The following is a 26,285-nucleotide window of genomic DNA, read 5'->3' on the forward strand; positions in this document are numbered from 1 at the left end:
TATCTTTTTCTCTAGTGTCCTAGATAATAGCTGCCCCCCCACTCCTCACCTAAACACACAGAGGCCCCTCCAGACATACACACACTGTGGTACTATCCTCCCATGAGCACACAGCACCCCACTCCTCATATATGTGTTCACACAGCAGCCTCTCCCCTCATATAAACACATGGCAACCCTGCCCCTCGAGTGAACACACAGCAGCCAGACCCTCGTGAACACATGGGCAGTCCCACCTATCATGTGATCACGGCATCTCCTCACCTGGAATAACATTGTTTTTGTGTGCATGGTCCCGTAGCCTTCTCGTTGGCTGAGATAAAACGTGCCTGTGAAGCTGGAGCCATCCGGCCACGTGTAGGTGCCCATGCCATGGAAATGGTCCCGGTAAAACTGCCCATGGTAGGCCTATGAAGAGGAGAGGTCCATGAGCCTCCTATCAAAGAGAGGCCATTACCTTTGTAGGTGACTGCTAAGCCAGACTACAACACCTGGCTGAATGAGGACTACAAAGCTGTGATAGGCCTCTTGGGAGCCCAGACACAAGACTTCTTTTAGTCCAGGTGGCCAATGTGATAACTGGCATTGGTCACTCAGAATACCCAGAGAGGTCTCCAGGCAGCCAGCCCACGAGTTCATCTTCCCTGCCCTCTGCTGTGGGTTGGACTAGCTTGGGAAGTTCAGAACTGCATAGAGCTGCTGCCAGGCCAGCACCCACCCTAGGTTTGGCAGAGCCCTTCCCTCCTAGGAGTCCTGACCCCACCCTATGAGCTCTCCATCAGGTAACAGAGGCCAAGCTGGCTGGAGGATGCTTGCTGGTAGGGGACCCTGAACCTGGCTGGGAACAAAGTAGGGTCGATTTATGATGACTCCTCAGTACTGGGTCCATTGTGAGCCTCTGCCCGCCCTTGTCCTGCCTGAGCCCTTCAGGTAAGTATGTCAGGTGAGTATATCAAAGGGCATGGGAGAGAGAAGGAAGGTGTTACCAGTCCCCCAGGCTGTGTACTTGTCCTGTATGCTGTTAGGTGGCATCTCCATCCTCAGAAGATGCTGGGCCAGGAGCCCTTAGCTATGGTTTGTGAAGAAGCCATGAACAGTGGGCAAATGAGAAGCCAGATGAAGACTTGAGACACAAACACTCGAGCATCACCATCAACATGGAGCCCCAAACTGGCTCCTGCTACCCATGTCTTCCAGGACTGCTGGGGCCTCCCATTCTGGGTCTTAGAGGACTCATGCCCTTCTTCCTATCTTGACACCTCAATTCTCTTCAGACCCCATCTGTGGTGGTTTGAATAGGTTTGGCTCCCATAGATCCATGTGTTTGAATGCTAGGCCGTAGGGAGTGACATTATTAGGAGGTGTGACCTGTTGGAGGAAGTTTGTTACTGTGTAGGCAGGCTTTGAGGTCCCCTAAGCTCAAGATATGCCCAATGTGACAGTCTCCTTCTGGCTGCATTTGGATCAAGATGTAGAACTCTAGGCTCCTCCAGCATCATGTCTGCCTGCCTGCTGCCATGCTTCCCTCCATGATGATAATGGACTGAATCTCTGAAATTGTAACTCAGCCCTAGTTAAATGTTTGCCTTTATAAAAGTTGCCTTGGTCATGATACCTCTTCACGGCAATGAAACCCTAAGACCCCATCGTGAACAACTTCTCTCCCCCCATCCCCATTGCTCTCCTCTAGGTGAATATACCTCCATTGATTCATATACACTCCCCACCCCATTCCACCTCCATGTAACTCCCCTGCTCTGAAATGCTCCTGCCAGAAAGAGTAGATGGCCACAGCATGCCTACCTCTGTCCTGCCCCAGGCCACAGCTGCCTGGATCAACATAGCCTGACTGGAGCTGGGCTCATGGGGCTTTAGAAACAAGGCTGAGAAGTTCCTGTTTCTTGAATCAATGGGAGGCCTAGATGCTGGAGGATGGACCAGGTAACTCTAGTCTTGAGCCCCACATTAAAGAAACTGTGCCTTGCCACAGGCAGAGTCGCACCATGGAACAGAGGACTAGAAGAGGAGTCCATGACTCCCCTGGCGCCATGAGCAGCATCAGATGGCTGCTGGGCTGCCCTAGACATGCATAACAGGAAAACAGAACGAGCACAGGGCTTCAAAGCACTACTCCCCTGTGGCCCTACCGGGCTTCAGACACACTGCATCCCCTTTCGTTATACACGGAGCCATCTTACCCAACCACTGATACCAGAAAGCACAGACAAAGGTGGTCGTGGGCTCAGCCTTGGGTCCCTGCCTCCCAGAAGTCTCCATTTAGGTCCTGGGTATAGCCTAGGGATCTTAGGTGCTTTCCCATTTGATAGTTGAGAGCATCCTTGTCATCATTTTAATCTTAAACAGCAAGCAATTTCAGGAAGGTGAAATATGTGAGTCTCTGCAGAAATTTGAAGTTTTAAGACATTTTGCTCTCCTGGAAAGAACTTACTGCTGTTGTTTTGCCAGATCCGTCTATTGTTGAGCCACCTTCTAACTATTCATATGTATGGATTAGTGCTGCCCTCGACCTTGGCCAGAAAAGCTTCCTTTTCAAAGTGGGCAGCAGTTGGTGCAGAGACTCATAACTTGTCAAAGCACTGGGAATAAGTGATTGCTAAGTGCTCAGCCCTAAATGGGATGCCGGAATCTATCTCCCACTCCCAAGACCCAGGGAACACTGTAGAAGAAGTGGGGAGAGGGTCTGTGAGATGGCTCATCAGGTAAGAGCACTGACTGCTCTTCCAAAGGTCCTGAGTTCAAATCCCAGCAACCACATGGTGGGTCACAACCATCCATAATGAGATCTGACACCCTCTTCTGGTGCGCCTGAGGACAGCTACAGTGTACTTAGATATAATAATAAATAAATCTGGACCAGAGCAAGCAGGGAATAAGCGAGCAGGGCCAACCAAAGTGAGCAGAGGTCCAAAATTCAATTCCTAGCAACCACATGATGGCTCACAACTATCTGTACAGCTACAGTGTACTCATATACATAAAATACACAAATAAAATCTCTCTATAAAAAAAAAAAGAAGTGGGGAGAGACTGAGAACCAGAGGACGGGGTGCAGATCTGTAAAATATTGGGTTTATGGCATGCCATGGCCACTGTACTCCTGAACTCATTGTGTCTGTGGCTATCTGCACAAGACCTACATGAGATTCCAGTGCCCCCATCCTAGCTTGGGGGCTATTTACTGGCAGTTAATGGCTGCTGGGGATGAGAAAGTCAGTTTTCTTCTGGTTGTGGCTGCTGGTAGGTTGCCCTGTGCTCCAGTAAAGAGTCCCACACCCATGTAAATGTGAGGACCACTATTGTACTCAGTGAGCAACTTAGAAAAGAGAGGGGACATGTCAGATGGGTTGAAGGGAGCAGAGAGTGGGGTAAATATGATCAAGATGAACTGTAAACAGGTATGAAACTGTCAAAGAATAAATGAGAATGTTTTAAATAATAAAATATTCACCCAGAGTAAAAAAACAAAAAACAACAACAACAACAAAATCTTCTTCAGCCGTAGCTTCTCAGACCCCACAACACGATGTGGAAATGTGCGGAGAACTTCTCTGGAATTCTGTAGAAAGCCTCAGTCCTATCATGTGGACCACTTAAAAGGTCTACAACACCTGCTCCCAGGAAGAGAGCCCTGCTGAAGCTCCCTACCTCGCCTGTGGGCCAAGAGAACTCGCCGTATCCAAGCTTCATGTTGAGCCCGAACTCCCCTTTGTAAACACAGCCATCCTGCCACTCCTGAACCCCTTGGACAAGCTGCTTGTAAGTCCCCTTCAGGTCCTGATCGCCCACGGTGCCTTCAGACTCCTCCTCATCCTCTCCGAGATCCCCTGGACTGCTCCTAGAAAGACAGAAGGCAAAGGAGAAGCAATGAGGAATGCTGGGAGAGTGGCTCTGCACGGAGTACCACCCTCCCCCATCTCACATCAATCTCCAGATAGCCCCAAGCATCCAGATTTCCTCAAAGGGAAACCGAGGCATACAGGATGCAACGATTGCCAGGGTTGCACAGGAAATGAACCGAGAAGAAATGGCACAAACTGACAACAGTAAATGCGCCCACCCCTGAGATAGGACCTGTCAGCCCCTCTAGCTATTTCCAGACGATGTGCCCACAGCACAGTCCTCCCTTCTGAGCTGACAGGACCAGCCTCAGGCTGGGCAAGAAACAGACACTCGAATACACAGGTAGATCCAGGAAAGATCTAAGAACACCTGGAGGGGTAGCAAACTGACAGACAGATGGACAGCTGCAGAATATGTGTATGGCACTAGGGAGAGGTGTGCCCGAGACAGGTTTGCCTCACTGTCGACCTTGTGTTGATCTCAGCCTAAACCCACTCCCCTGCCAGCCTCCTCTCAGCTCTCCCGGGGTGCCATGTACTGTTACCTTGGCTCTGGAAACCAACCCATTCCAAAGTCTGCCTGGCGGCTAGGCTGGCAGCACACAACGTGGCATCCCTCAGACCCTGTGAGGATTAGCCTTGGTTGTCAACCTAGCTACAGCTGGGACCAACTAAAACCCAAGCAGTTGGGCACACCTGTGAAAGATTTTTCTAGATTGGATCGTCTGAGGAGAGAAGAGTCTCGATAAATCCAGGCTTCACCATCTGGTTGCAGCCTATGAAAGAGGATGTGGGAGCAGGAAGCTTTGGCTTTTGCCTGCTTGTCCTCACTCTTGTGGGCAAGTTCATCCCTCCTGCTGCTGAGGCAGTCCTTCACTGTTGTTAGAACCTACTTATTTGGTATTACAACAAAGACAAAAGATCAGCTGAACCATCTGACCTGTGGTCTCAACAACTACCAGATTCTTGCTTGGTCTTTCTTTCAGGAGACAGCAATTGTTGGACTACTCAGACCACAGCCTGTAGGCCACTTTAATATATCACATATATCAAATTTGTATATGTAGATGTGTATATATGTATATATAACATATTATATGTGTTATATATTATATATGACAGAATATAACATATATACTCTGTTAATTCTGTTCTGTTAAAAAAAAAAAAACCTGACTAACAAACCCCTGACCCAGCACACCAGCAAGATCTTGAGAGCCTGTAAAGGTGCACTGAACCTAAGCTCAGCATCTACCCAATAGAGAAAGGCTCCCACTGTGAGGAGATGAAATATTTGGTATCCTATACCATCTTTATATCATTATATAGAAAGAAGCCAGGAAGGACAGATACTCGAACTATCATGATAAGGTGGAAGGCACTGTTGTAGACTGTTGTAAATTCTTCTCTTTTCTTTTCCCCTGTCCAACAGGTCTTCCTGTGGCCCCAGCTGGCCTCAGATGTAATATGAAGCCTAAGGTAATCTTGAACATCAACCCTCCTGCCTCTGCCTCCCAGATGTGGAACTGCAGCCTCTCATTGCCATGACAGGCTTGTGCTGGTCTGGAGGGGTTGATCCCAGGGCTTTGGGCATGCTAGACAAACACTACAACTGAGCCACATCCCCAGCCCTGAGCTGGAATCCTAATGCTGCAATCCTAAAAGCCAGTAGCTCAGAAATGTCCTTCCTATCTGAGGTGATTAGGTTGGACCCTAGGTCAGGGTAACTAGTTTTCATGAGAAGGGCACCTTCTTTTGGGCATAGGGACACACAAATGGGAGATGAAACGCACAGACAGAGGGAGGTCAATACAGGCCAGGAAGAGATCTCTGAAAGAACATTGAGCCAGAGGCCCTTTGCTCTTGGTTTTCCACCTCCAGCACTGTTTGAGGGTGGAGTCTGAGTCTGTATTGCACCATTTAACCTTGGCACTTTTTTTTTTTTTTAAACAGAGATATTAACAAAGTGAGACCTGGCCTGAAGTTCCTGCCTCCCAACATGGACAAGACCACTTGGCTACTCTTTGGAAAGGGCTATCAATAAGAGGAAAGAAAGGGAATGTTCCTGGAAAAAAAATGTGAATTCAATAAAAAAAAAAAATCGAACTATAACCGAGAGAGCTGGAAAGGCCAGTGAAGAGGCTTTAGAGATGAGCAGCTGGCACAGAAGGAAGGGCCCAGTCACCTGGCTCTGCCACTTCCAATTGCTCATCCTAACTGGATTCCTGGCTCCCTTTGTGATTTAGTTTCCTCATCTGTGAGAGAGACTGTGTGAGTCTGCTAGGCAGCTTCCACAAACCACCTGGTTTTAGGAGCCAGAAGCCCAAGGTCCAGGTATCAGTGTGTTTGAGCTCATGAAGCCTTGCTTCCTAGAACCTTGTGACTGTGAGCTCCAGTTGGCAGAGAAAAGGTATAGAGAAAGAAAGAAGAAGAAGAAGAAAAAAAAAGCAGAGCTCTAGTCAACATGAACTTTGAGCAATGTAGTAATCGTAACATTAGCTGCAGCAGCAGTAGCAGTAATAATAGTAATATTGCACGCAGGGTCTCACTGTACAGCCCTAGATGGTCTAGATTGCCCTATGTAGGCCAGGCTGGCCTTGAACTGATAGAGATCTGTCTCCCCAATGCCGTCATTAAAGTAGGATACCACCATACAAGGTTCCCTTTTAAGGGAATTTTTAAGGTCTGCCCCAATATTAAATTCCAGCGGATGCTTGGCCCCGTGGTACTGATTACACCTTCCTGCCCTCAAGTCCCCCCTGCACCTTCTGAAGAAGTTGTCGCTCTTCACGGAATCCTGGCTCTCAGTGTCAAGAGACCGACCATTTTGCCCCTCCAGACCTCTGGAGCTTAAAGTTTTCGAGCCTTGAGAGTCCGTGGTAACAACGGAACGAACTTCTTCCATATCTCTCCTCTTCAAACCTAGAAATAAATCTGTGGTCACAATTCGCCCTCAGGACCGTGGACAGTGGCAGCTGGGGGAACAGCCCGCAGCCTTTCGGATTCTTCTAGTAGACCCCTCTAGCTCCTAAGGGCTTACTGGCCAATGGGAGTCCGGGGAAGGGGGTGGGGCGTTCCCTGGCCTTCCCAGGAGTGGTCGCCACTGTAAGGGTCGTCAAGACCATGTGGGATCTAGCCTCGGCCACTGACCTCAGGGTCACCTTCAGCAGACCGAAACCTTGGTCTAAATCACACCAAGTGTCTCAGAGTAATGGGGTAAATCCAGTACAGAAGTGCGTCACGTTGCCATGGAGACGGCCACGCCCAGTTACAGCCAATCCTAGCCAAGTTGTGCTGACTCCTCCCTTCACTCCCCCCCCCCCCCCCAAACCCCATTCAGACCCGCCCCTGGACAAATCTGCAATTAGATAGCCCAGCTGCGATTGACACCGGCCTGTCTCAGACACCATCAATCCCTGAGCTGGGAAAGCAGGCTCTGCCACCGCTAATGCTCAAATCCTTCTGTGGATGCTGGATTAGCGTGTCAGACCCACTTTGAATTAGCCTCTGGACCAGAAGCTACCAGCACTCATGAGAGAAAGCTGGGGAAGACCCTGGAGCCAAGGCTTCGTTAAGGCCGTCTAATTGCCAAGTTCAGCTTTAGCAGTGGGTGCAGCCTGGTTTTGGCAGAGGGGGAACCTCAAGGAGAGGGGCTTCCAGGACAGGGTTGCAGACAGGATGCACAGGAGTATAAGTCCAGAGGCACAGTGAATGGCTAGATACCAGTGTGCTGAGGCCCCATGGGCCTTAGGAGGAGATACAGATAGTGAGACTGGGCCAAAAGATACGATGTGCCAAAAATGGATTTATATTTATAAATGCATACATGGGCACTTAGCAGACAAAGATCAAGAAGCTGTATTTCCACGGTTTGTCATACACATTCCCCAGGCACAGTGGGGAACCCATCCCAGCACTTAGGAGGCTGAGGCAGGAAAATCACTCCAAGTTAGAGGTCAGCCTGGACCAGCGTGAGACCTTGCATCATCCCAATGTCCCATCCTCTCCCCAAAGGAATGTTTTCATAATATGTTAACATTCGCTAAGAAAACCTAGGAACACTAGCTTTTGAAATTTTGGTGGATTGGTAAACTTGGCAGATTCCAGGGATTGATGATTGGAAACTGATTTCAGGCCAACTTGCTTTCAGCAAATTAGCGGCTTTCCTTGCCAAAACGGGTGTCTGCAAACATGAAGGGGCCCACTGAGCCACTGCTGTTGCTATAGAAGTCAGTGAATCACTGGCTGGGAACGAGGCTTTTCTACTAAAACTGTTAAAGACTGAAAAGTTAACAAAGAAGATCACTGGAAATCACAAATTGGACCCAATTCTGACATTTGGAAGCAATGGTGAGTGTCTTAGTCAGGGTTTCTATTCCGGCACAAACATCATGACCAAGAAGCAAGTTGGGGAGGAAAGAGTTTATTCAGCTTACAGTTCCACATTGCTGTTGATCACTAAAGGAAGTCAGGATTGAAACTTAAGCAGGTCAAAAAGCAGGAGCTGATGCAGAGTCCATGGAAGGATTTTCTTTACTGGCTTGCTCAGCCTGCTCTCTTATAGAACCCAAGACTACCAGCCCAGGGATGGCACCACCCACAAGGGGACCTCCCGCCTTGATCACTAATTGAGAAAATGCCTTACAACTGGATCTCATGGGGGCATCTCCCCAACTGAAGCTCCTTTCTCTCTGTGATAACTCCAGCTTGTGTCAAGTTGACACAAAACTAGCCAATACAGTGAGAAAAGAGGAATTCCAAAAGGACTCTGCCTCAACTGCCTGTAAGGTGGTTTTATGGCCTCACAAAACTGGAGGACAAAAAATACAGGGTGCCACTGATGGCATGTACCCATCAATTGGCCCAAGCCCAAAACTGTTGTCTGAAAAAGTACACAAATATATGTGACATGTGCTAAGTGAAAAATTCCATTGTTTAAAGTGTGTGTGTGTGTTGTGTGAACTCTGTTCTGGCCCTTTGATTTTAAATAACTTAAGACTAAATGGTGCCTGAAAATGTCAGCACATATGGAGCTGTAGAAGGATAAGGAACAGGTGGGCTTTCTGGTCTACCCCAGCATGGCTGATTCAATCTGTCAAGTCAGCAGGCCTGAGAAACAGCGCCTGTGGGCACTTCCCATATGCTGCATCCATACTCAGGACTACTGAGTGCCATGAAGGACAATAGGGGCTTCAAAATCCAGGCTGAAAGTCGAAGGGCAGGGCTGTTCTACATAGAACTATTCTGTCCCCTGTGTCCTCAGGGGCTTAAACTGTTAACTGTCAACCCACAATAAGCCTGTGTAAGACAGCAACACATTATGCCAAGACCCCTTTTGTATTGTGGCAAAACAAAGCTCAGAAAAGGTTCATAAAGAGTTTACCCACTACTTGCATACACCCAATACTTTGTGTATTCTGTTCTTTTCACTATCCCTATTGAAAAATAAGAATGTGGTCATGACCCACTGCACTGATGTGTCAACTCCCACGAATGCTCAATCAGCACAACTTGGTGGAGTCAGGACTCATCTCCAGAAAACCCCAGCTTCAGAGAGTATGCTCCAGTACCCTGGGGAGAGCCCAGAGGTAGACAGAATTGGTAAGCAACACCTGAGCTCCGTAGAGTTGAGCGTGAAATATGAGACCAGAGACTTTAGAACAACACCCACCTCCAGTACCACCTAGGGAAGCACATGGAGAAATCTTGGAATCGGATTCCAAGTCTGGTTTGATTCAGTGGTCCCAAACTCTGCCGACTGCTCCTCCCAGTCCCCCTGCCTTTACCCAAAGTTGGCTTCCATGCTTGCCACTGGATACGACAGAAAGGACTTTCGAACCCCTCCTCATTCCCATTAGCCCAATCCCATTCCTGAGGCCATCTATGGGGGTCTGAGTAAGAATGCCTCCCATAGACTCATGATTGAATGATTGATTGCCAGTTGATGGAACTGTCTGAAAAGGATGAGGTGTGGCCTGGTTGGGAAAGTATGTCACTGGGGGTGGGACTTGTGGTCAAAAGCACTCTGCATTCCCAGTTAGCTAGTGCGAGTTCTCAAGCAATTTGGGGCAACCTGAAGCCACGTTGCCAATCATGGCCATTCATACTTAACTCAGTCCCTTTGAGGTTAGAACCATTTTCTGACCACATATTGCTTTCCTGTCCCAGTAAAGTCAAGTCAGTTCCTTCCTTAGGAGGTCAAAAAGGTAAGATAGTTGCTGGTAAGGCCTCCTCCACCTGAGCTGGCAGCCAGGCGGACCTGGATGCACAAGAGGAGGACCAGACTACAGTCATGACCTGGGAGTCACCAAGACCTAGTAGTAGGAAGAGAGAGAGTATAGGCATATTTTTTTCATTTTGGCAAGATTACTGAAGATTGGCTAGTGGGGATGTAAGGAGTAATTGAAACTGACTTCTAGTTGCAAATCGTAACCATGAAAGTGAAACCAAGTTTTCACTATTATAACAAAATTGAAACTGAAATTAACTAAGTATCTAGGGCTGTGAGATGGTGAAACTTCACAAAAACTATCCTCTAAAATCCTGGACATCAGGAAAAAAAAAATTGACTCTCATAGACACTGTTTCTATTTCTAATTTTTAAAATTATTTTGTGAGTGCTTGTGTAAATGAAAGGGCGCCCCCCGTGCAGGTCAGAAGACAACTTGCAAGAGTTGTAGGGGGTCATGAAGCTTAGCAACAGTTGTTGCCTTCACCTACCGAGTCAACTCCACAGACTCACTAAATATTCTAAATAGCCTTTGGGAAGTCACAGTACTGACCCAAACAACTATCGATTAAGTTTAAAAGAAAAATAAAAGACTGGTCAATGAAGACACGAATTCAGTGGTAGTTTTATTGTATATGGTTTTTTGTTTGTTTTGTTTTGTTTTTTCGAGACAGGGTTTCTCTGTATAGTCCTGGCTGTCCTGGAACTCACTTTGTAGACCAGGCTGGCCTCGAACTCAGAAATCCGCCTGCCTCTGCCTCCCGAGTGCTGGGATTAAAGGCATGCACCACCACGCCTGGTTATGAACCATGTTTTACAAAGAAAAAAAAAAAAATGAGGGAGCCAAGGGGCGATTTACTAGAAAGCATTTAACGAAAGGGAATAGAGCTGCAACTGACCTGTGGCCTGCTGTCCTGGGCAGAGGGCCAACCCCTTGGCCCTCACCAAAGAGGCTAGTCACCCGTCTAGACCAAGGCAGATGACAGGGCCTCCCTGTCCCAGCAGCCAAATCGCCAGCTGCCGGCCCTGCCCACTGTCAACTTAGCCAATCCTGAGCCGAGGACAGGAAAGGCTCCGCCCAACGAGCTGGTGAGGTCGCCTCCTAGTGGCAACCCCGCAACTCGCGGCCCCTAGATGACCCTAGGGTCGCAGGGGTTATGGGCACCTCGGAGGCTGCAGCGCCGCCGTTCGCGCGCGTCGCCCCCGCGCTCTTCATCGGGAATGCGCGAGCCGCGGGTGCGACAGAGCTGCTGATGCGCGCGGGCATCACTCTGTGCGTCAATGTCTCCCGCCAGCAGCCCGGGCCGCGCGCGCCCGGAGTGGCAGAGCTGCGCGTACCGGTGTTCGACGACCCAGCTGAGGACCTGCTGACACACCTGGAGCCCACCTGTGCCGCCATGGAAGCCGCGGTGCGCGACGGCGGCTCCTGTCTCGTGTACTGCAAGAACGGCCGCAGTCGCTCAGCCGCCGTCTGCACCGCCTACCTCATGCGGCACCGCGGCCACGGCTTGGATCGCGCCTTCCAGGTGCGAGCGTCCAGGGGCGGGTCTTCCGGGGCGGGTCCCACAGAGAGACCAAGTGGTTCTTCCGGGGCGGGCTCCACCCTTCACACGCGGGGCGGAGCCTCTGCACCCTGGACTGTCTGTCGCGTCTCTCACCGCAGCTCTCTTGATTACAGATGGTGAAGAGCGCCCGCCCGGTAGCCGAGCCCAATTTGGGGTTCTGGGCTCAGCTGCAGAAGTACGAGCAGACCCTTCAGGCCCAGGCCATCCTGCCCCGAGAGCCCAAAGATCCGGAGTAAGCCGCACCGTTCAGCTGCTGGGTGACCAAGTGTCTATACTGAAAGGAAGTGTCCCCTCCCTCCTTTTTCTATTAGGCAGCTGGCCTTGGGTGTTGCCCCATCTTGATTGTAGTACAGGAGCGTCTACTGAGTAGGGGGACTTCGTTTATTCATCATGTTTGGACCAAATCCAAACCAGCACGTTTTAGGTAGAGAAATTGCGTGAAGGATAGAGTCTGGGAAGCCTACGAACGGTTGATAGCGAGTGATATAGATCAGAGTCCTAGCTGCCTGCTCCAAGGGAGTGCCTGGGTTTGTAGGCAGAACCTCTCTGCCTCCTGAACTTCTGGTCCCTTAGAAATGAACATAGAGTCTCCCAGCAGGAGCTCATGGGCCCACCTTTGGCTTACAGCTGCTGTGCCATGGAAGGGAGACCGTGCAGACTGCAGCTGAGCAACTACAGCCGCCCACCTCCCACCTCGTTGCTTAACCTGTATCAGCATCAACGCCTGACCTAGCGTTGCCAAGCTACCATTATGTCCTGTGCGCTATCTTCCCCAGCTGGTGGACAGGCCCATCAGTTGCCACCTTGTGTTGATTGCTCTTGTAGTTCAGACACAGCCTCTCTTAGACATCTGCTTCCATCAGCGCCCTGCAAATGTAGCCACGATTTAAAGTAGTAGTGGGTGGAAAACAAAGAACCTGGGCTCCGTGTGTAAATTACAGAGGTGTGTCCACTGGTTGGCTAATCAGTGAATAAATAAAGTGAATAAAACCCCCGAGTTGCTCTTTATGGTTTCCCTGTTCTACTCCCTGTTCCTGTGGAGCCTGAGCGGTTGGTCGGCATCAACTTGTAGGTCATAGTCTGTCACCACCCAACACCCTGTTTTGTCCCCTGAAGAGCCTAAAGGTCATATCTGCTATGTGTAAAGACATATTGGGTCCTCAGGTGGAGGGCTCTCCCTTAGAATAAAGAATAAAGGTGTCTTACTTAGCAGAACTCAATGTTAAGGGGATGTGAGGTACACAGTTCGTGGTCAAGACTTGTACCCCTTGTGGGGAGCACCAGTCCTATAGGAGTGAATGGCTGGCACTATCCATTTCAGGACTGCTGCACGCGCTAGCTGATCTGACCACTGAGCTTCCTCTCCCAAGTCCCTTAAAGGAACCATTGCTACTGTCCCCATTCCGCCATTGAAGCTGCAGTGACTTGCAGAGAACAGGGCCTCATGCCCAGGTTTGCACCCAGATTGTTTAGCTGATCCCTGCTCACACCACCTTCCAAGAGGCCACTGCCCTTCCATCTGGGTAGGGCATATCTCCTGTCCTGCTAACTTGACTAGAGTAAGTCACTTACAAGTGACAAAAGTATAGGGACATAATGACCAGGTTGAAAGTTATCTGTGGGGTGTACCCGGAACGTTTTACTCCCACAAGCTCAGTTTGTGGAGCAATTTCAGCTGTAGCTTTGGCCAGACCAAGCTCTTGTATGTTTCTGCCTCAGGGACTCCAGGACCCCTCTCTATAAACACTTCTTCAGGGGGGCCTTGGGTGTTAACACTGACTGTAACCACAAGGGGCCTCTCCAGGTAACTTATCAGTGTTAGAAGGACAGGTTCTTGGGGTGGGCACCATGGTGGTGAAGGCATTTGGAGGCTTGGAGTTTGAAGTTTACTGACTCTACAATGCAAAATGTCCTCTTGGTCACAAAAGAGCCGTGTTGGCTCCTTATAAAAATATGGGGTGGCAGCACACCCAGTCCGTCTGTAGAAGTGGAATAGCTGAGTCAAGGCTGTCCCATACCACAACTTCTGTTTGCAGAAGGAAGTATCACCAAGACAGAAATGATAAGACCCCCAACCTCTACGGGTACAACTTGAGACTGGGCTGGGGGACCCCTACAATCTACATCATTCGGACAAAAGAAACCCAGGCCAACAGGACAGTCCAATTGAGTTGAGAATCCGAGAATCCCTTCGTAGATAATCTTGTGGACAGGCCACTGGACACCTGAAAGTAGTGATAACCTTAACTCTGGGTTCCTTTACTCTTTTTAACCCAGCTGGCTGCACCCCCTCCGTATACAGCCAAGGATGACTGGGAACTATTGATGCTTTTGTCTCCGACTCCCAAATGCTGGAATTCTGAGGGGTTTCCATTGAGCCCGGTCTTCCTCCCTCTTATCCTTGCCTTTGAATGATGGCGTGAGCCCTGGAGTTCCTGCGGAGTCTGAAATGAGGGCTCCAGGAGTGATCCCAGGTACTGCCAGCTAAGAAGGCGCATGGAGACTTAGCCGTACCTCTCACCTGTGGAAAGAGGGCTGGTTCACTTGACCTTACATTTGGGGAGACTGAATCCAGACAGCTGGGCACTCCCCAGAAGTGACACTACACCCACACTATCAGAGTAGGAGACAGAGTGTGTCTCTCCAGAATATTCCCCCAGTTTTAAAAGTCCCTCTCCCTCAAAATCTGTCCCTCCTCCTACCGATAGACAGCAGATCACCTCTGTCCACACCTTGTATTGGTACTGGTATTGGACAGCTCAACCTTTGAACGGCTTTGTTGTGCTAGCCTAAAATGCCCCTGCAGCTCTGTAGCCCTTACATAGGAGCCTCAAGGCAGAACTGCGTTCATCAGTGTGTCTTCACTCCACACACACCTCGACAACAACAAAAAGCCGATCCTAAAACACGGCCAGTGCTACTGACAGCTTCTCTTTATGCCTAATTTGAATCTAAATAGTCACACCTGTATGGACTATGTACTTGACAGCCGTGCATTTTCCCAAGCCGCTTTGCACCCGATGGCTACTGCCCAGGCCAATTGGAGGACTCAGGGGGAATCGCATCAGGGTAACCACAAGAATCATTCCCGGAGTCTGAGGACCGACTGAAAGAGGTGTCACTTGCGTCCCTGCGAAAGCGACGGTCCCGCCTCCAAGACTACCCCGCAAGCCATAGTTGTAGCGCGCAAGCTGAAGACGCCCAGCCTTCCCCAGCGTCCTGCCTCGCGTTCTGCTCCGCCGCTCGCGCCGCTCGCACCGCGTCTCGGTGCACAGGCCCGGGGCCGCATACAGCGCCCCCGGTGGCTGCCGAGCCCAGCCTGAGCGGGGCGGCGCACGGCGCGGGGACGGGACGGGCGGCTCCCGGCGCGACTTCCTGTTGTGCCCGCGCCCCGCCGCCACCGCCGCTGCCGCCACCACCGCCACCGCCACCAGCACCACCACCACCACCACCACCACCACCACCACCACCGCCGCCGCCGCCGCCCGGGCCCCTCGCCCACTGCCCGCGGCCTACAGTGGCCGCCGCCCATGGATTTCACCTAGCGCCGGTGGTCATGGCGGCGCAGTGCTGCTGCCGCAAGGCGCCCGGCGCCGAAGCCGCGCCCGCCCGCCCGCCGCCGGAGCCGCCGCCCGCCCTGGACGTGGCCTCGGCCTCCAGCGCGCAGTTCTTCCGCCTCCGCCACCTGCAGCTGGGCCTGGAGCTGCGGCCCGAGGCGCGTGAGCTGGCCGGCTGCCTGGTGCTGGAACTGTGCGCGCTGCGGCCCGCGCCCCGCGCGCTCGTGCTCGACGCGCACCCGGCCTTGCGACTACATTCGGTCTCGTTCCGCCGCGCCTCCGCCGTCTCCGAGTCGCCGTGCACCTTCGCCTTCCCTGCCCCGGGGTCGGGGCCCCCGCTGCCCGCCTTCGCCGATGCGCCTGGAGCGGAGTCTGCCGGCTGCCCGCTGGCCTTCAGGCTGGACCCGTTCACCGACTATGGCTCCTCTCTGACCGTCACACTGCCTCCCGAGGTGCAGGCGCACCAGCCCTTCCAGGTCATCCTACGCTACACCTCGACCGACGCCCCCGCCGTGAGTCCCGCCCGGATGGGCTTCTAGATTGTGGGTGGTCAGAGGGGTTCTGAAGGCACCCCTCGTTCGTTTCACTGCTGGGTCAGCTGTACCCTGCCCCTGGGACACCTGCAGAGGGCGAGGGGCAGCCTGGACCAAGAGTCTACCCTAAGTGGCCGCAGTCATTCCCAAATATTGCCTACAAGTTCTTCGAGTAGAGCCCCAGGTCCAGGCCCGACGGACAGTGGAGATACTCAACAGTGTGTTTCTCAGGGGAAGGGGAGAACGACAACTTCCCGTCTTGTACCCGTATCTGGGTACAAGAGCAGCTTCTGGTGGGGCTCTGCTAAGTCAGCTGTAAGAGCCCAGCATTGAGGGGTGTTCTGAGAGCGCCTGATAGAGAAGGGCCACCCTGTGACCTGCACCTTCACAAGGCTTGAGGACACCCGGGTCTGTTCTCTGGAGGTGGAACGAGGGACAGTGGGTGACAGACAAGGCCTTGTGAGCTGTGAGGTGTGGCTTTGGGCTCCCTACACTGTATTGTGACATGCTGGGGCAGGTGTGCTCCACCTCCCAATAGACACACAGGGCTCTGATCAGCCTTTCCGCACAGGGCACCCACCATCCCACAGGCCCCGATGGAAAAAGCAAAGGATGTAAAGCTAGTGTTGGGGTAGCACGGGGCCAATGGGGTTGCAGAATGGAGCAGGACCTTTGACTCCTGAAGCAAGGTTCCTCCCTCCAGCTCCCCAGGTAGGAGAGAGTGCTCGCTCATGTGACATCTACCATGGATACACAGAGCACAGGCAGCAGCTCTGCAGGGCCCTTGGAAGGTCCATCTGCCCCCACCTGGGGAGCCCAAAGGAACAGGCCAGGAGCCACACAGGGACAAGTTGACATCTGGGCAGAAAAAAACCAGATGGGATTCACAAAAGTCCTGTGGGCTTCCCGAACTCTTCTCAGGAGTCTTGACTGGGGCCTGCCACCTCTTCCCAGAGTCCCTGCCCCTGCGCCTGTAACTAGTCACCAGGGCTCAGCCCTCTGCTGGCTGTGGTAGGCTGTGGTAGTGTGAAGCCTCTGCAGATGTTAGGTCTGCTGCCTAGCATGCCAGGTGAAGACTGATGAGGGAGGCACTTCCTGGCTGCCACTTGTGGATGTGTGCTATGTGTGTTTGTTCTTCCATTAACAGCAGAGGGATAGGAATGGAATGGAGCCTTCATTGCTGCACTAAATCGGGGGGGGGGGGGCGGGTGTATGGGGGCTGTGGTTGCTCCGGACAGGGAAAGCTGCAGGGTCCTCAGAGTCTGGGTGGCTCCAGGGTAACATAACAATGCCAGCCCATGGAAGCAGATTGGCCTCTAACCTCAGGCACCTACTGTTGCGCATGAGCATTGAGAAGCTCAGCACTCAGATCCCCATCTGCCCTGTGCCTAGTGAGGATGCAGAGGGAGCCATCTAGGTTTCCCAGGCCCCTGACAGTGGATCCAACTCTAGGGGCGGCAGTTTGGAGGTGCTTCAGAGTCTAGGGCCCCTCTGCACCCCAGGCCTTCATTCCCACCCCAACAAGAACAGTTTTTTGTTTTTTTTTTTTTTCTTGCCCTACAGAATCTGAAGTCAGTTAACCCATTGCTTATCCACCAGCCCATCAGCTGCCGTGCTCTGGGGCAGGCGACTCTCACCTTTAGGGTAGTATTATTGGTGTCTGGAAAGGCACCTTGCCCGCTGGAGCCTGAGGGTTCAGTGGAAGGGGAGATGGAAACACCGTCGCTGAAGTGTAGCTGGTATGAGAAGGGAGAGACTGAAGGGCATTTGGGAGCCTGTCCTCCCTGAGTGAACCAGGAACCCACTGGCAACAGGATCTGCTGCAGGAACGCTCCTCCATTCAGGTCCCTTGGGTCCCAGACCTCTGGAGGCTGCATTTAAGTAGCTCTCCAGCAAAAAAAAAAAAAAAAGAAAAGAAAAGAAAAGAAAAAAAAAAAAAGAAAGAAAGAAAGACGCATCTGCAGGTTTGCTGTTGGTGCAGACAGTGCTGGGAAGAGCTCCAGGAATGCTAGCAGACACCTGACCAGCTCTCCATGGCGAGCAGCCCACCCAAGTCTGTGACCCAGTGACAGGCAGCCTCTTGGGTGTGGAGTCTGTGGGGAAGGTATCAGACTCTGGATCTGTTGGGGTGGGAATCTCCCCCAGATCTGGGCTCTGTGGAGTAGGCACACCCCCAGGTCTGTGAGGCAAGGCATTACTCCCCAGTCTTTTTTTTTTTTTTTTTTTTTGGTTTTTTGAGACAGGGTTTCTCTGTGTAGCCCTGGCTGTCCTGGAACTCACTCTGTAGACCAGGCTGGCCTCGAACTCAGAAATCTGCCTTCCTCTGCCTCCTGAGTGCTGGGATTAAAGGTGTGCGCTACCACTCTCGGCTATTACTCCCCAGACTTGAGTCTTGGGAGAAGACACGTCTAGGGCCTGCCTATGCAGACAGCTCCCCAGATCCTGGGTTCTGTGTCATAGTCCTCCCCACTCCTTCCCCAGGTCTGGGGTCTGTGGGGACAGGCATTCCCACACAGCTTTGGGGTCTGAAAGCAGGCATCCTGTCTGGGATCTATTGGATGAATAGCTCCTATACACACAAGGTCTGGGGTCTGGGGGGCAGCAAGCAACCCCACCACATACTACCACCCCTCATCTGGGGTCTGGAGGTATCAGCATGATGACAGTCAGTCTTGGGGACACACATTTATCCACTCAGAGAAGTATTCAGGTGTTTTCTATCTATGGCGCCTAAAGGGATCCATAGGCCCTTGATAACCAAAGTGAAAAAGTCACTTTGTTTCAGCAATCCTATAGTGCTAGTAGAGGGCAGTGTGGGGGCAGACATTGCTTTGTGGCAGAAGCTCCTCTGTGAGGGCGGGACCTGACCTGGTCATCTGAAGATTCAGAATGTCTCGACAGCTACGGCTGGGAAAGAGGTTGGCTAGGCCAGTGACCTTGGCTCTGAGAGGGCAGGCTGAAGGAGGGTGGGAGTGGTGGCAGGGAGAAATCACTGGGAATTGCTCTTTGCTGCAGCCCTTCCCTCTAGGCACTGGCCTCAGAGGCCCTCCCCTTGACACGCCCATCACATCAGAGCATATCTAGTCTCTGTTCTACCCCCACAGATTGGCCAGCACCAGGGCTGACTCCCTCTACACCAATGTAAGGAAGCTCCGGGTTCCCATAGTTCCCTGTATTCAACCCCAGGTGTTCTGACCATCCCTCCGTGTCCCATTGGAAGTTCAGTTCATACCATGGCGGGCATTTTCCTATTTCCCCAGGCAGCACGATATCATGGGTGGGCCAGCTCCAAACATGTGACCTCCTGTCTGGAACAAGGCTGGCATCAGGCACACACAAACTGAATTGACAGTTCCTGCAAGGGGAGGGGAGTGAGTGTGCCAGGTGGGCAGGTGATGGTTGCAGGAACAGATATGGGCCTGTAACAAAACAGTAAGGGCTCTTCCCAACACCTTGTCCCCAGGTTCTGCACCTAGAGCTCTGGATTAGGTGACAGTATCTGCCTGTGTTTCACCTTGCCTACAGATCTGGTGGCTGGACCCGGAGCTGACCTATGGCAATGCCAAGCCATTCGTCTTCACCCAGGGACACTCGGTGTGCAACCGCTCCTTCTTCCCATGCTTCGATACGCCGGCGGTCAAGTGCACCTACTCAGCTGTTGTCAAGGTCAGGACCACGGCTGGGGTTGTTTCTGCCTCCTTTGGCCATTGTCCGGGCTGGAGCTTACAGCAGGCCTGCAGATGGGCTCTGGCCACCCACTTCTGTACTCCTCTTGCTTGTCTAGCCTGGGATCCAGCTGCTTAGTGGGACAGTCATGCAGAGAATCAAAGACAGGCTTTTTGGAGGCCAGGTGAAGGGACCAGGGTACAGCACTGAGCAAGAGATGCTGCCTGATATTTGATTTCCAAGACCTCTAGACCTTCAGGAACTTGGGGGATGTCCTTGAGTTATAGCCAAAGCATGGCAGCCTTCAACTGGAGCAGATTTAAGGCTCTAGTGTGTGGTCCTCTCGAGGGGACAGGGTTCCTTGACCCAACCTGTGAGACTATCTGATAAGAACTTGAGGACTTCCTCCTGGATATGGATGGAGTTCGATGACCTGGTTGCAGTGGTCACTCCGGGGGATGGAGGGCTCTGATGGGACCATGAGGTCCCCTGTCACAGACAAGGGGGTCCTCTGACCTGAGTTGTGGAGTCCCCGACTAAAAGTGTGACTCCCTTTCCTGGGAGGTGGTTGTGTGGTAGAGTGCCAATCCTCAGCCTAGCCCATTGCAGGCCCCCTTAGGGGTACAGGTGCTGATGAGTGCGACCCAGAGCGTGTACGTGGAAGAGGAAGGCCTCTACCACTTCCACATGGAGCACCCAGTACCCGCCTACCTCGTAGCCCTTGTGGCCGGAGACCTCAAGCCAGCAGACATTGGGCCCAGGTAAGGCCCCTCTGCATCCTGCTACACTGTTCTGGGCCCCTGAGCCTCAGGAAGGGCCCAGAAGGCTACAGACCATGCACATGCCTACTGTGCCTCTGCACCCACTGTCCTCAAACATAAACTAACTGACCCATCCAGTGCCCTGCCTAGCAGTCGGTCTGCACTCCCGGGACTACCACACAACCAGCTGTGCCCTCCTATCCTTCCCAGTTCCTTCATTTCATTAACAAAAGGATCAGAATTCACCTTGGGTTCCTTAAGTAGTTCCCCTACCTGTTGTGGGAAGGAGCCCATCCAAGGAGCAGGGCGAGGCAAGGTAGAGGGAGATCCATGGGGTAAGTAAGGTCGGGGCTTTTCAGCCTCAGTCCACCTTCTCTGCCTTGTGACAGGAGCCGTGTGTGGGCTGAGCCATGCCTCCTGCCCACAGCCACCAGCAAGCTGTCGGGTGCAGTGGAACAGTGGCTGAGTGCAGCAGAGCGATTATATGGACCATACATGTGGGGCAGGTATGTCTGTCTGTGGGGCAGGTATGTCTGTCCACTCTTTTTCCTGGCTGACTATACTCTTTCCCCCAAAGATAGACGTAGGGCTAGATTGGGACCTCTTTGAGTTCCCTGTCCTCTGTCTCCTGGAGAGGAAGGGGACTGCAGGGCTGGGCTGCCATCCCAGGTGAAGCATACATGTGTGGTCTTGGTGAGCCATGGTCAGAGCCCTCCATTCCTGACCCTGCACCTATGGGCACAGATATGACATCGTTTTCCTGCCGCCCTCCTTCCCCATCGTGGCCATGGAGAACCCCTGCCTCACCTTCATCATCTCCTCCATCCTTGAGAGTGACGAGTTCCTGGTGATTGATGTCATCCATGAGGTAGCCCACAGCTGGTTCGGCAATGCTGTCACCAACGCTACTTGGGAGGAGATGTGGCTAAGTGAGGGCCTGGCCACCTATGCACAGCGCCGCATCACCACGGAGACCTATGGTATTGTCTGGGGCAGCTATGGCAGGGGTAGAGGCCTTGAGCCCTCTTAGGCACCAATTGCAACGGGCGCAGAGCCCTGTCTAGCCTCCAGCTTGACAGCACCTAGCCGTGTCAGGGGTTGGGTGGTGGGTAGAGAGTGGCAACCCCGCTGTAGGGCCTCCAGCCTCCCTGACCTCTGCCTTTACTCTGACTCCACTCAGGGGCTGCCTTCACCTGCCTAGAGACAGCCTTCCGCTTGGATGCCCTGCATAGGCAGATGCGGCTTCTTGGGGAAGATAGTCCGGTTAGCAAGTTGCAGGTCAAGCTAGAACCAGGTACTCTCTACTCCAGAATCACCCTGGGAACCCATGCATGGCATCCCCAGGCCCTCCTTTCCTGCTGTTCACTGCCTTGCCAGGGCTTCTCTACCTCACCATGCCTGAATTCCTTCCAAGGCCAGCCTGGGTGTCCATAGTGCCCAGGGAAAACCTCTCGGGTGCCTCCACCTACCATAGTCCCACAGGGTTTGAGAACTGGTTTCCATGGAGTAGAGCAAACTCCATCTGTGTACCCAAGATGTCGATACTCATGTCAGGGACTGTGGCTCTGCCCATTGTTGCCCGCTCCTCAGTTCTAGACTACCGCCCCAGCCCCGCCATGCAGGACTTGCGTGTCCAGCGGCATCCCAGACAAGGTGTTTCCCTTCAGGAGTGAATCCCAGTCACCTGATGAACCTGTTCACCTATGAGAAGGGCTACTGCTTCGTGTACTACCTGTCCCAGCTCTGTGGCGATCCCCAGCGCTTTGACGACTTTCTCCGAGTAAGTATCTCGGGCCCACCACCTCATGTCCAAAACTTCTTCCAGCTGGCAGAGTTATCCTTCCCAGAGGAGAAGGGGACCTGGGAGCCAGATTTGGGACATGGTCTGTGGAGGTACTGTCCCCTCCTTCTCCTTACCCTTTCAGCAGGGCCTGTGGGTCACCTGGACTGGGATGCACGTCTTTAGAAGGTGCCCCATGGTGCCAACCCTGCTCTACCAGAGCTAGACCTTCCCAGCCTTTCATGCCTGCTAAGGTCTTGCCCCTCATCTCACAGGCCTATGTGGAGAAATACAAGTTTACCAGTGTGGTGGCCCAGGACCTACTGGATTCCTTCCTGAGCTTCTTCCCTGAACTGAAGGAGCAGAGCGTGGACTGCCGGGCAGGTGAGGCTGCCAACCACCTGCACTGTGTGGGGTCTAGGTCAGGATGCCGTGAGTGTAAAGAGGAATCTGTACCTCCAGTCTAAAGGATCATAGCAGGGTGAGAGGGGCAGGGGCTTCCTGGAGGAGGTGGCCCCTGGGCTAAGCAGGCCAAGCTAAGCAGCCAGTAGGGAAGGGTTGCAAAAAGAGCCATTCAAAGTTCCTAGAGGAGGATGAGCAAGCAGTTCGCCCTAGAACTGGCTGACCTTGCTTGTGCATAGTAGAGGTCTCCTGGGGATCTGAGGGCCTGGAGACTAAAGGAAGCACTAAAGGAGCTATCCTTGGAAAAACAAGAGTTTGCTAGAGGGCTTCAAAGTCTAGGAATGGTGACCCTAAGTTTTAGAAGGTGTATAAGTGCTCTGTGGGGCTGGTGGGGGTCCTCAGGGCCTGTGTACTTCACGGAACAGGACAGTGCAGAGCCTTCTCCAGCCCAGTGATATATACAGGACAGGCATGTAGCAGGTGGAGATCCATTGGTCACCAACCCAAGCTTTCTGGCCTCCCTGTGGCCTTCAGAGGAGCCCTTTCCAGTGGCTCCAAGGGGAAGGCACAAACTTCTAGGGAATTGCTCATAATCTTTGAGGACCCTGGGTCCTAGAAGAGATCACCTGCCCAGGGATACCCGTTGGGCTTGGAGTCTCCCTGGGAAGTTGCTCCAGTGGGCCCTCCCCAAACCTAGGCAGGGACCCCAGGCCTGGTCTTCCTGCAGGGCTGGAGTTCGAGCGCTGGCTCAATGCCACAGGCCCACCACTGGCTGAGCCAGACCTGTCACAGGGGTCCAGCCTAACCCGGCCTGTGGAAGCCCTTTTCCAGCTGTGGACTGCAGAGCCCCTGGAGCAGGCGGCAGCTTCGGCCAGTGCCATTGACATCTCCAAATGGAGGACCTTCCAGACAGCACTCTTCCTGGACCGGCTGCTAGATGGATCCCCGTTGCCTCAGGGTGGGTCCCCGTGGTCAACAGGGTAGCCTGGGAAAGGGATGTGGCTCCAGCCCAGCCCTGACCTGCCCACCACCCCACAGAGGTGGTGATGAGCCTGTCCAAGTGCTACTCATCCCTGCTGGACTCCATGAACGCTGAGATCCGCATCCGCTGGCTGCAGATCGTCGTCCGCAATGACTACTATCCTGATCTTCACAGGGTCCGCCGTTTCCTGGAAAGCCAGGTGCAACTACATGCCCGGGCATGACTGGAGGGTGGGACAGCATCCCCACTCCTTGCCCAGCCCTTATAGCCCAAATTCTGAGACAGCCTAGAGGGAGAGGGGAGGGTAAGACTGATAGGGGCACTGTAGCATATGAGTCCAGGCAAAGCCATCCTGAGCATCTGGGGCACATCTGAGATCTGGGTGGTGGAGGGTACACAGGGAGCCTGCTACCGTGACGCAGTGCCTTCCACAGATGTCGCGCATGTACACCATCCCACTGTACGAGGACCTCTGCACTGGTGCCCTCAAGTCCTTCGCTCTAGAGGTCTTCTACCAGACCCAGGGCCGGCTGCATCCCAACTTGCGCAGAACCATCCAGCAGATCCTGTCCCAGGGGCTAGGCCCCAGTGCCGAGCCGAGTACAGAGCCCAGCACGGACCTGGGCGGTGCTGAGGCAGACACGAACCCAGACTCGCCAGCCCTGCTGCTCGGGGACGAGGCCCCCAGCAGCACCATCTCTCTCAGGGACGTCAATGTGTCTGCCTAGCCTTGATGGTGACTGACCCTCGACCTCCCAGACACCACGATTGTGCCTTTTGTGGTCCGGGCCGCCATGACTGCGCCTTGGCTCTGGCCATGAGCTCTGCCCGGGACCATAACCCCTCCCATTGGCTCCAGGCCAGGGGCATGGGGAAAAGGAACTGTATCCATTGATGCTCGTGGACCAGGGCCCACCCTGTCCCTGCTCTCTTGCACTGCAGGCCCCAGGGATGGCCTATACACACTATGCCTCCTGTTTCAACACTGACAGCCATGCCTCACCCTGGAAGCCAGCATCTGCTGACACTGCACTGGGGACAGTGACCCCAGCGGTCCCACAGCAACAACCACAATGTGCCTTAACGTGTGCCAGAGACCCAGGATGCACGGTCCTGGAAATGTGCTTTCCTGCAGAGCCCTGTGTCTAGCCCCTGGGCTGGATGGAAAGCCTTGCTTTAGGGACAGAAGACAGAGGGGCGAGGACACAGGCATTCCATCGGTGTGGGGGCAGGAGACAGAGGGAGAGACTAGACCTCTCAAGCAGGCCTGTCTCTGCACTAGGAGTCCAGGTCCCCAGAGGTACAGGGAAGGATGGCCTGTCCTTGTGGTGACCTGTGTACCATTGGTGCTCTCTGTGCCTGTCTGCTAGGAAAGACCCCAGGCTGTGACCTTCAGCCTGGAACTGCAGCAGGAACCATGGTGACTGTCCCATTAAATCTCCACTCTGCAGATCTGACCTCCCTTCCTGTCTGTCACTACCCTGTCTTTTGCACCTACCCAGCTGCTAGGGGTAGGGCTGGAAGAGATGAGAACGGGTCACAGAATCATGGTCATAGCCTGTCCCAATAGACAGACCTAAATAGAGGTGGGAACCTAACCCTGAAGGCTCAGATGGGGACGGGTCAGCAGGGGGAGGCAGGGAGAAGGTGGATCCTTGTTATTCTCAGCTCCTCAGTCAGACATTCAGGACCCTAAAATAGGATGTTTGTCACCCTCATCTGGACTTTAGTCTCTGTGATTCTGACCACACCTCTGTCTCTTATCACTGGGGCACCCAGGCCTCTAACACTAGAGTTCAATAGAGGTATGCATTACAGGGATTCATGGGAAATGCTGAGCCTGGACTCCAGCACAGCAAGCTGTGAGGTCAGATGTCTCGGCTAACAAAAGGGAAGTTCTCTGTCATGTGAAGCCATTCCTTGTGGTTGCTCAAAGACAAGCTGGTGACAGAGCCATCATTGGGACTACTTGGTACTCTGCGGCCTCCAACTTTGGCAGTGTGCTGTGGCATGTCTTTTTGTCACAAGCCACCGCCAGACTCAGTCACAGTCAGCTTCATACATGGTTACAGGGAATAGGAAGATAAATAACTTGAAGCCTCCACCCACTAGCCAGCTCCAGTCACTGAATGTCCCATTCACCTTTCCAAGGAACCTCCCCTCAGCACAGTCGAGCATCCCCTAATACACCCCAAATGAGTCCAGGACTTAGGGTCACCTCTCCTTTGACAGTGTACGTGCATAGTGCCCACACACTCTAGACTACTCCAGCCATCCCTCCAAACCAGCACAGGGCAGAGAGGACAACCACAGAGACACCTGCAGAAGAGAAAGGTTACTATTCTCTATTGTAACAGTATCTGATAGAAAGAAACAAGGAATAGTTTGTTGTCTTCGGCCATGGTGGCAGGAAAGGCTCGGTCAGTGGCGTCAGGGGCTTGCTGAGATCTTTCAGTACAAGACAGCAGAGAGCAGTTCAGAACTACAGGCAAATATGACTGGAAGGCCAGCCCCTAGGGACCTATTTTTACCAGCCAGGCTCTATCTCCTAAAGGCTTCATAGCCTTCAAAATAGCACCATAAACTTGACAGCCAAGTGTTACACATCGGAGCCTGCACTGGGGGTGAGAGGTATTTTCCAACTTAAAATATAACAGGCAGCTGGAGGGTGCATGGCCAAGAATCCTATGTATTTCATTCAGCTTTGCTCTCTCTCTCTGGCCCCAGGGCCACCCTCCAGAGAGCCCACACCTGAAGACATCCGTACAGCCCTCTTCAACAGCAGAATCTCAATTGTTGCTTTCAAGTATGTCATGTCACCAACTCATTCTTTGATGATACAAGTTGACACCTTCGTGGTCTCCCAGAGCGTTGCTTCTAGACCAGCTGTACCCACAATGCCCTCCAACCACTGCTAAGATCTGTATAACATTAGAAGTGACTCTCAGAA

General features: G+C 52.8%; 3 protein-coding genes across 11 annotated transcripts in view; 2 read left to right on the forward strand and 1 right to left on the reverse strand.

The window, feature by feature from the left end:
• Ankmy1 (ankyrin repeat and MYND domain containing 1) overlaps positions 1–7,069 on the reverse strand; it is a 42,333-nt gene extending 35,264 nt beyond the window's left edge. For all 7 annotated transcript variants that reach the window (XR_015047487.1, XM_085839548.1, XM_085839549.1 and 4 more), the window contains exons 1-4: positions 7,011–7,069; positions 6,626–6,782; positions 3,667–3,856; positions 265–408 (exon numbers count right to left, since the gene is read on the reverse strand). Coding sequence is in view for 6 of the 7 variants with exons in the window: in XM_085839548.1 (XP_085695674.1) it covers positions 265–408; positions 3,667–3,856; positions 6,626–6,765 (474 nt within the window). In the remaining variant the exon portion in view is untranslated. The remainder of the gene's footprint in view (positions 1–264; positions 409–3,666; positions 3,857–6,625; positions 6,783–7,010) is intronic.
• A 4,087-nt stretch (positions 7,070–11,156) lies between these two features.
• Positions 11,157–12,651, forward strand: Dusp28 (dual specificity phosphatase 28). Of its 2 annotated transcripts, XM_021159880.3 has the most exons (3): positions 11,157–11,615; positions 11,768–11,886; positions 12,282–12,651. In XM_021159880.3, the coding sequence occupies exons 1-3, from the start codon at positions 11,247–11,249 to the stop codon at positions 12,385–12,387; spliced, it is 594 nt and encodes a 197-aa protein (XP_021015539.1). In that variant the 5' UTR covers positions 11,157–11,246; the 3' UTR covers positions 12,388–12,651. The 2 variants fall into 2 exon arrangements, with proteins under 2 accessions (XP_021015539.1, XP_021015546.1); XM_021159887.2 differs by having other exon boundaries at positions 11,768–12,651.
• Positions 12,652–15,017: 2,366 nt separating this feature from the next.
• Positions 15,018–24,792, forward strand: Rnpepl1 (arginyl aminopeptidase like 1). 2 transcript variants are annotated; one of them, XM_021159857.3, is made up of 11 exons: positions 15,018–15,723; positions 19,270–19,410; positions 20,020–20,171; positions 20,561–20,677; positions 20,916–21,151; positions 21,352–21,465; positions 21,839–21,951; positions 22,227–22,335; positions 23,081–23,311; positions 23,392–23,534; positions 23,770–24,792. In XM_021159857.3, the coding sequence occupies exons 1-11, from the start codon at positions 15,211–15,213 to the stop codon at positions 24,061–24,063; spliced, it is 2,163 nt and encodes a 720-aa protein (XP_021015516.1). In that variant the 5' UTR covers positions 15,018–15,210; the 3' UTR covers positions 24,064–24,792. The 2 variants fall into 2 exon arrangements, with proteins under 2 accessions (XP_021015516.1, XP_085695681.1); XM_085839555.1 differs by lacking the exon at positions 21,352–21,465.
• Positions 24,793–26,285: the final 1,493 nt, after the last annotated feature.

Source organism: Mus caroli, unplaced genomic scaffold, assembly GCF_978045245.1.
Source record: "Mus caroli unplaced genomic scaffold, Mus_caroli_1 scaffold_1, whole genome shotgun sequence".
Lineage (NCBI taxonomy): Eukaryota > Metazoa > Chordata > Mammalia > Rodentia > Muridae > Mus > Mus caroli.

What these genes read in the sequence shown, in the direction of transcription:
- Dusp28 (XM_021159880.3), top strand. Translation starts at nt 11,247, where the DNA reads ATGGGCACCTCGGAGGCTGCAGCGCCGCCGTTCGCGCGCGTCGCCCCC. An exon ending in GCTTGGATCGCGCCTTCCAG is followed by an intron (nt 11,616 to 11,767) that starts GTGCGAGCGTCC and finishes TCTTGATTACAG; the next exon opens with ATGGTGAAGAGCGCCCGCCC. An exon ending in CGAGAGCCCAAAGATCCGGA is followed by an intron (nt 11,887 to 12,281) that starts GTAAGCCGCACC and finishes TTTGGCTTACAG; the next exon opens with CTGCTGTGCCATGGAAGGGA.
- Rnpepl1 (XM_021159857.3), top strand. Translation starts at nt 15,211, where the DNA reads ATGGCGGCGCAGTGCTGCTGCCGCAAGGCGCCCGGCGCCGAAGCCGCG. An exon ending in GGACCATACATGTGGGGCAG is followed by an intron (nt 20,678 to 20,915) that starts GTATGTCTGTCT and finishes CTATGGGCACAG; the next exon opens with ATATGACATCGTTTTCCTGC. An exon ending in GAGCGTGGACTGCCGGGCAG is followed by an intron (nt 22,336 to 23,080) that starts GTGAGGCTGCCA and finishes GTCTTCCTGCAG; the next exon opens with GGCTGGAGTTCGAGCGCTGG.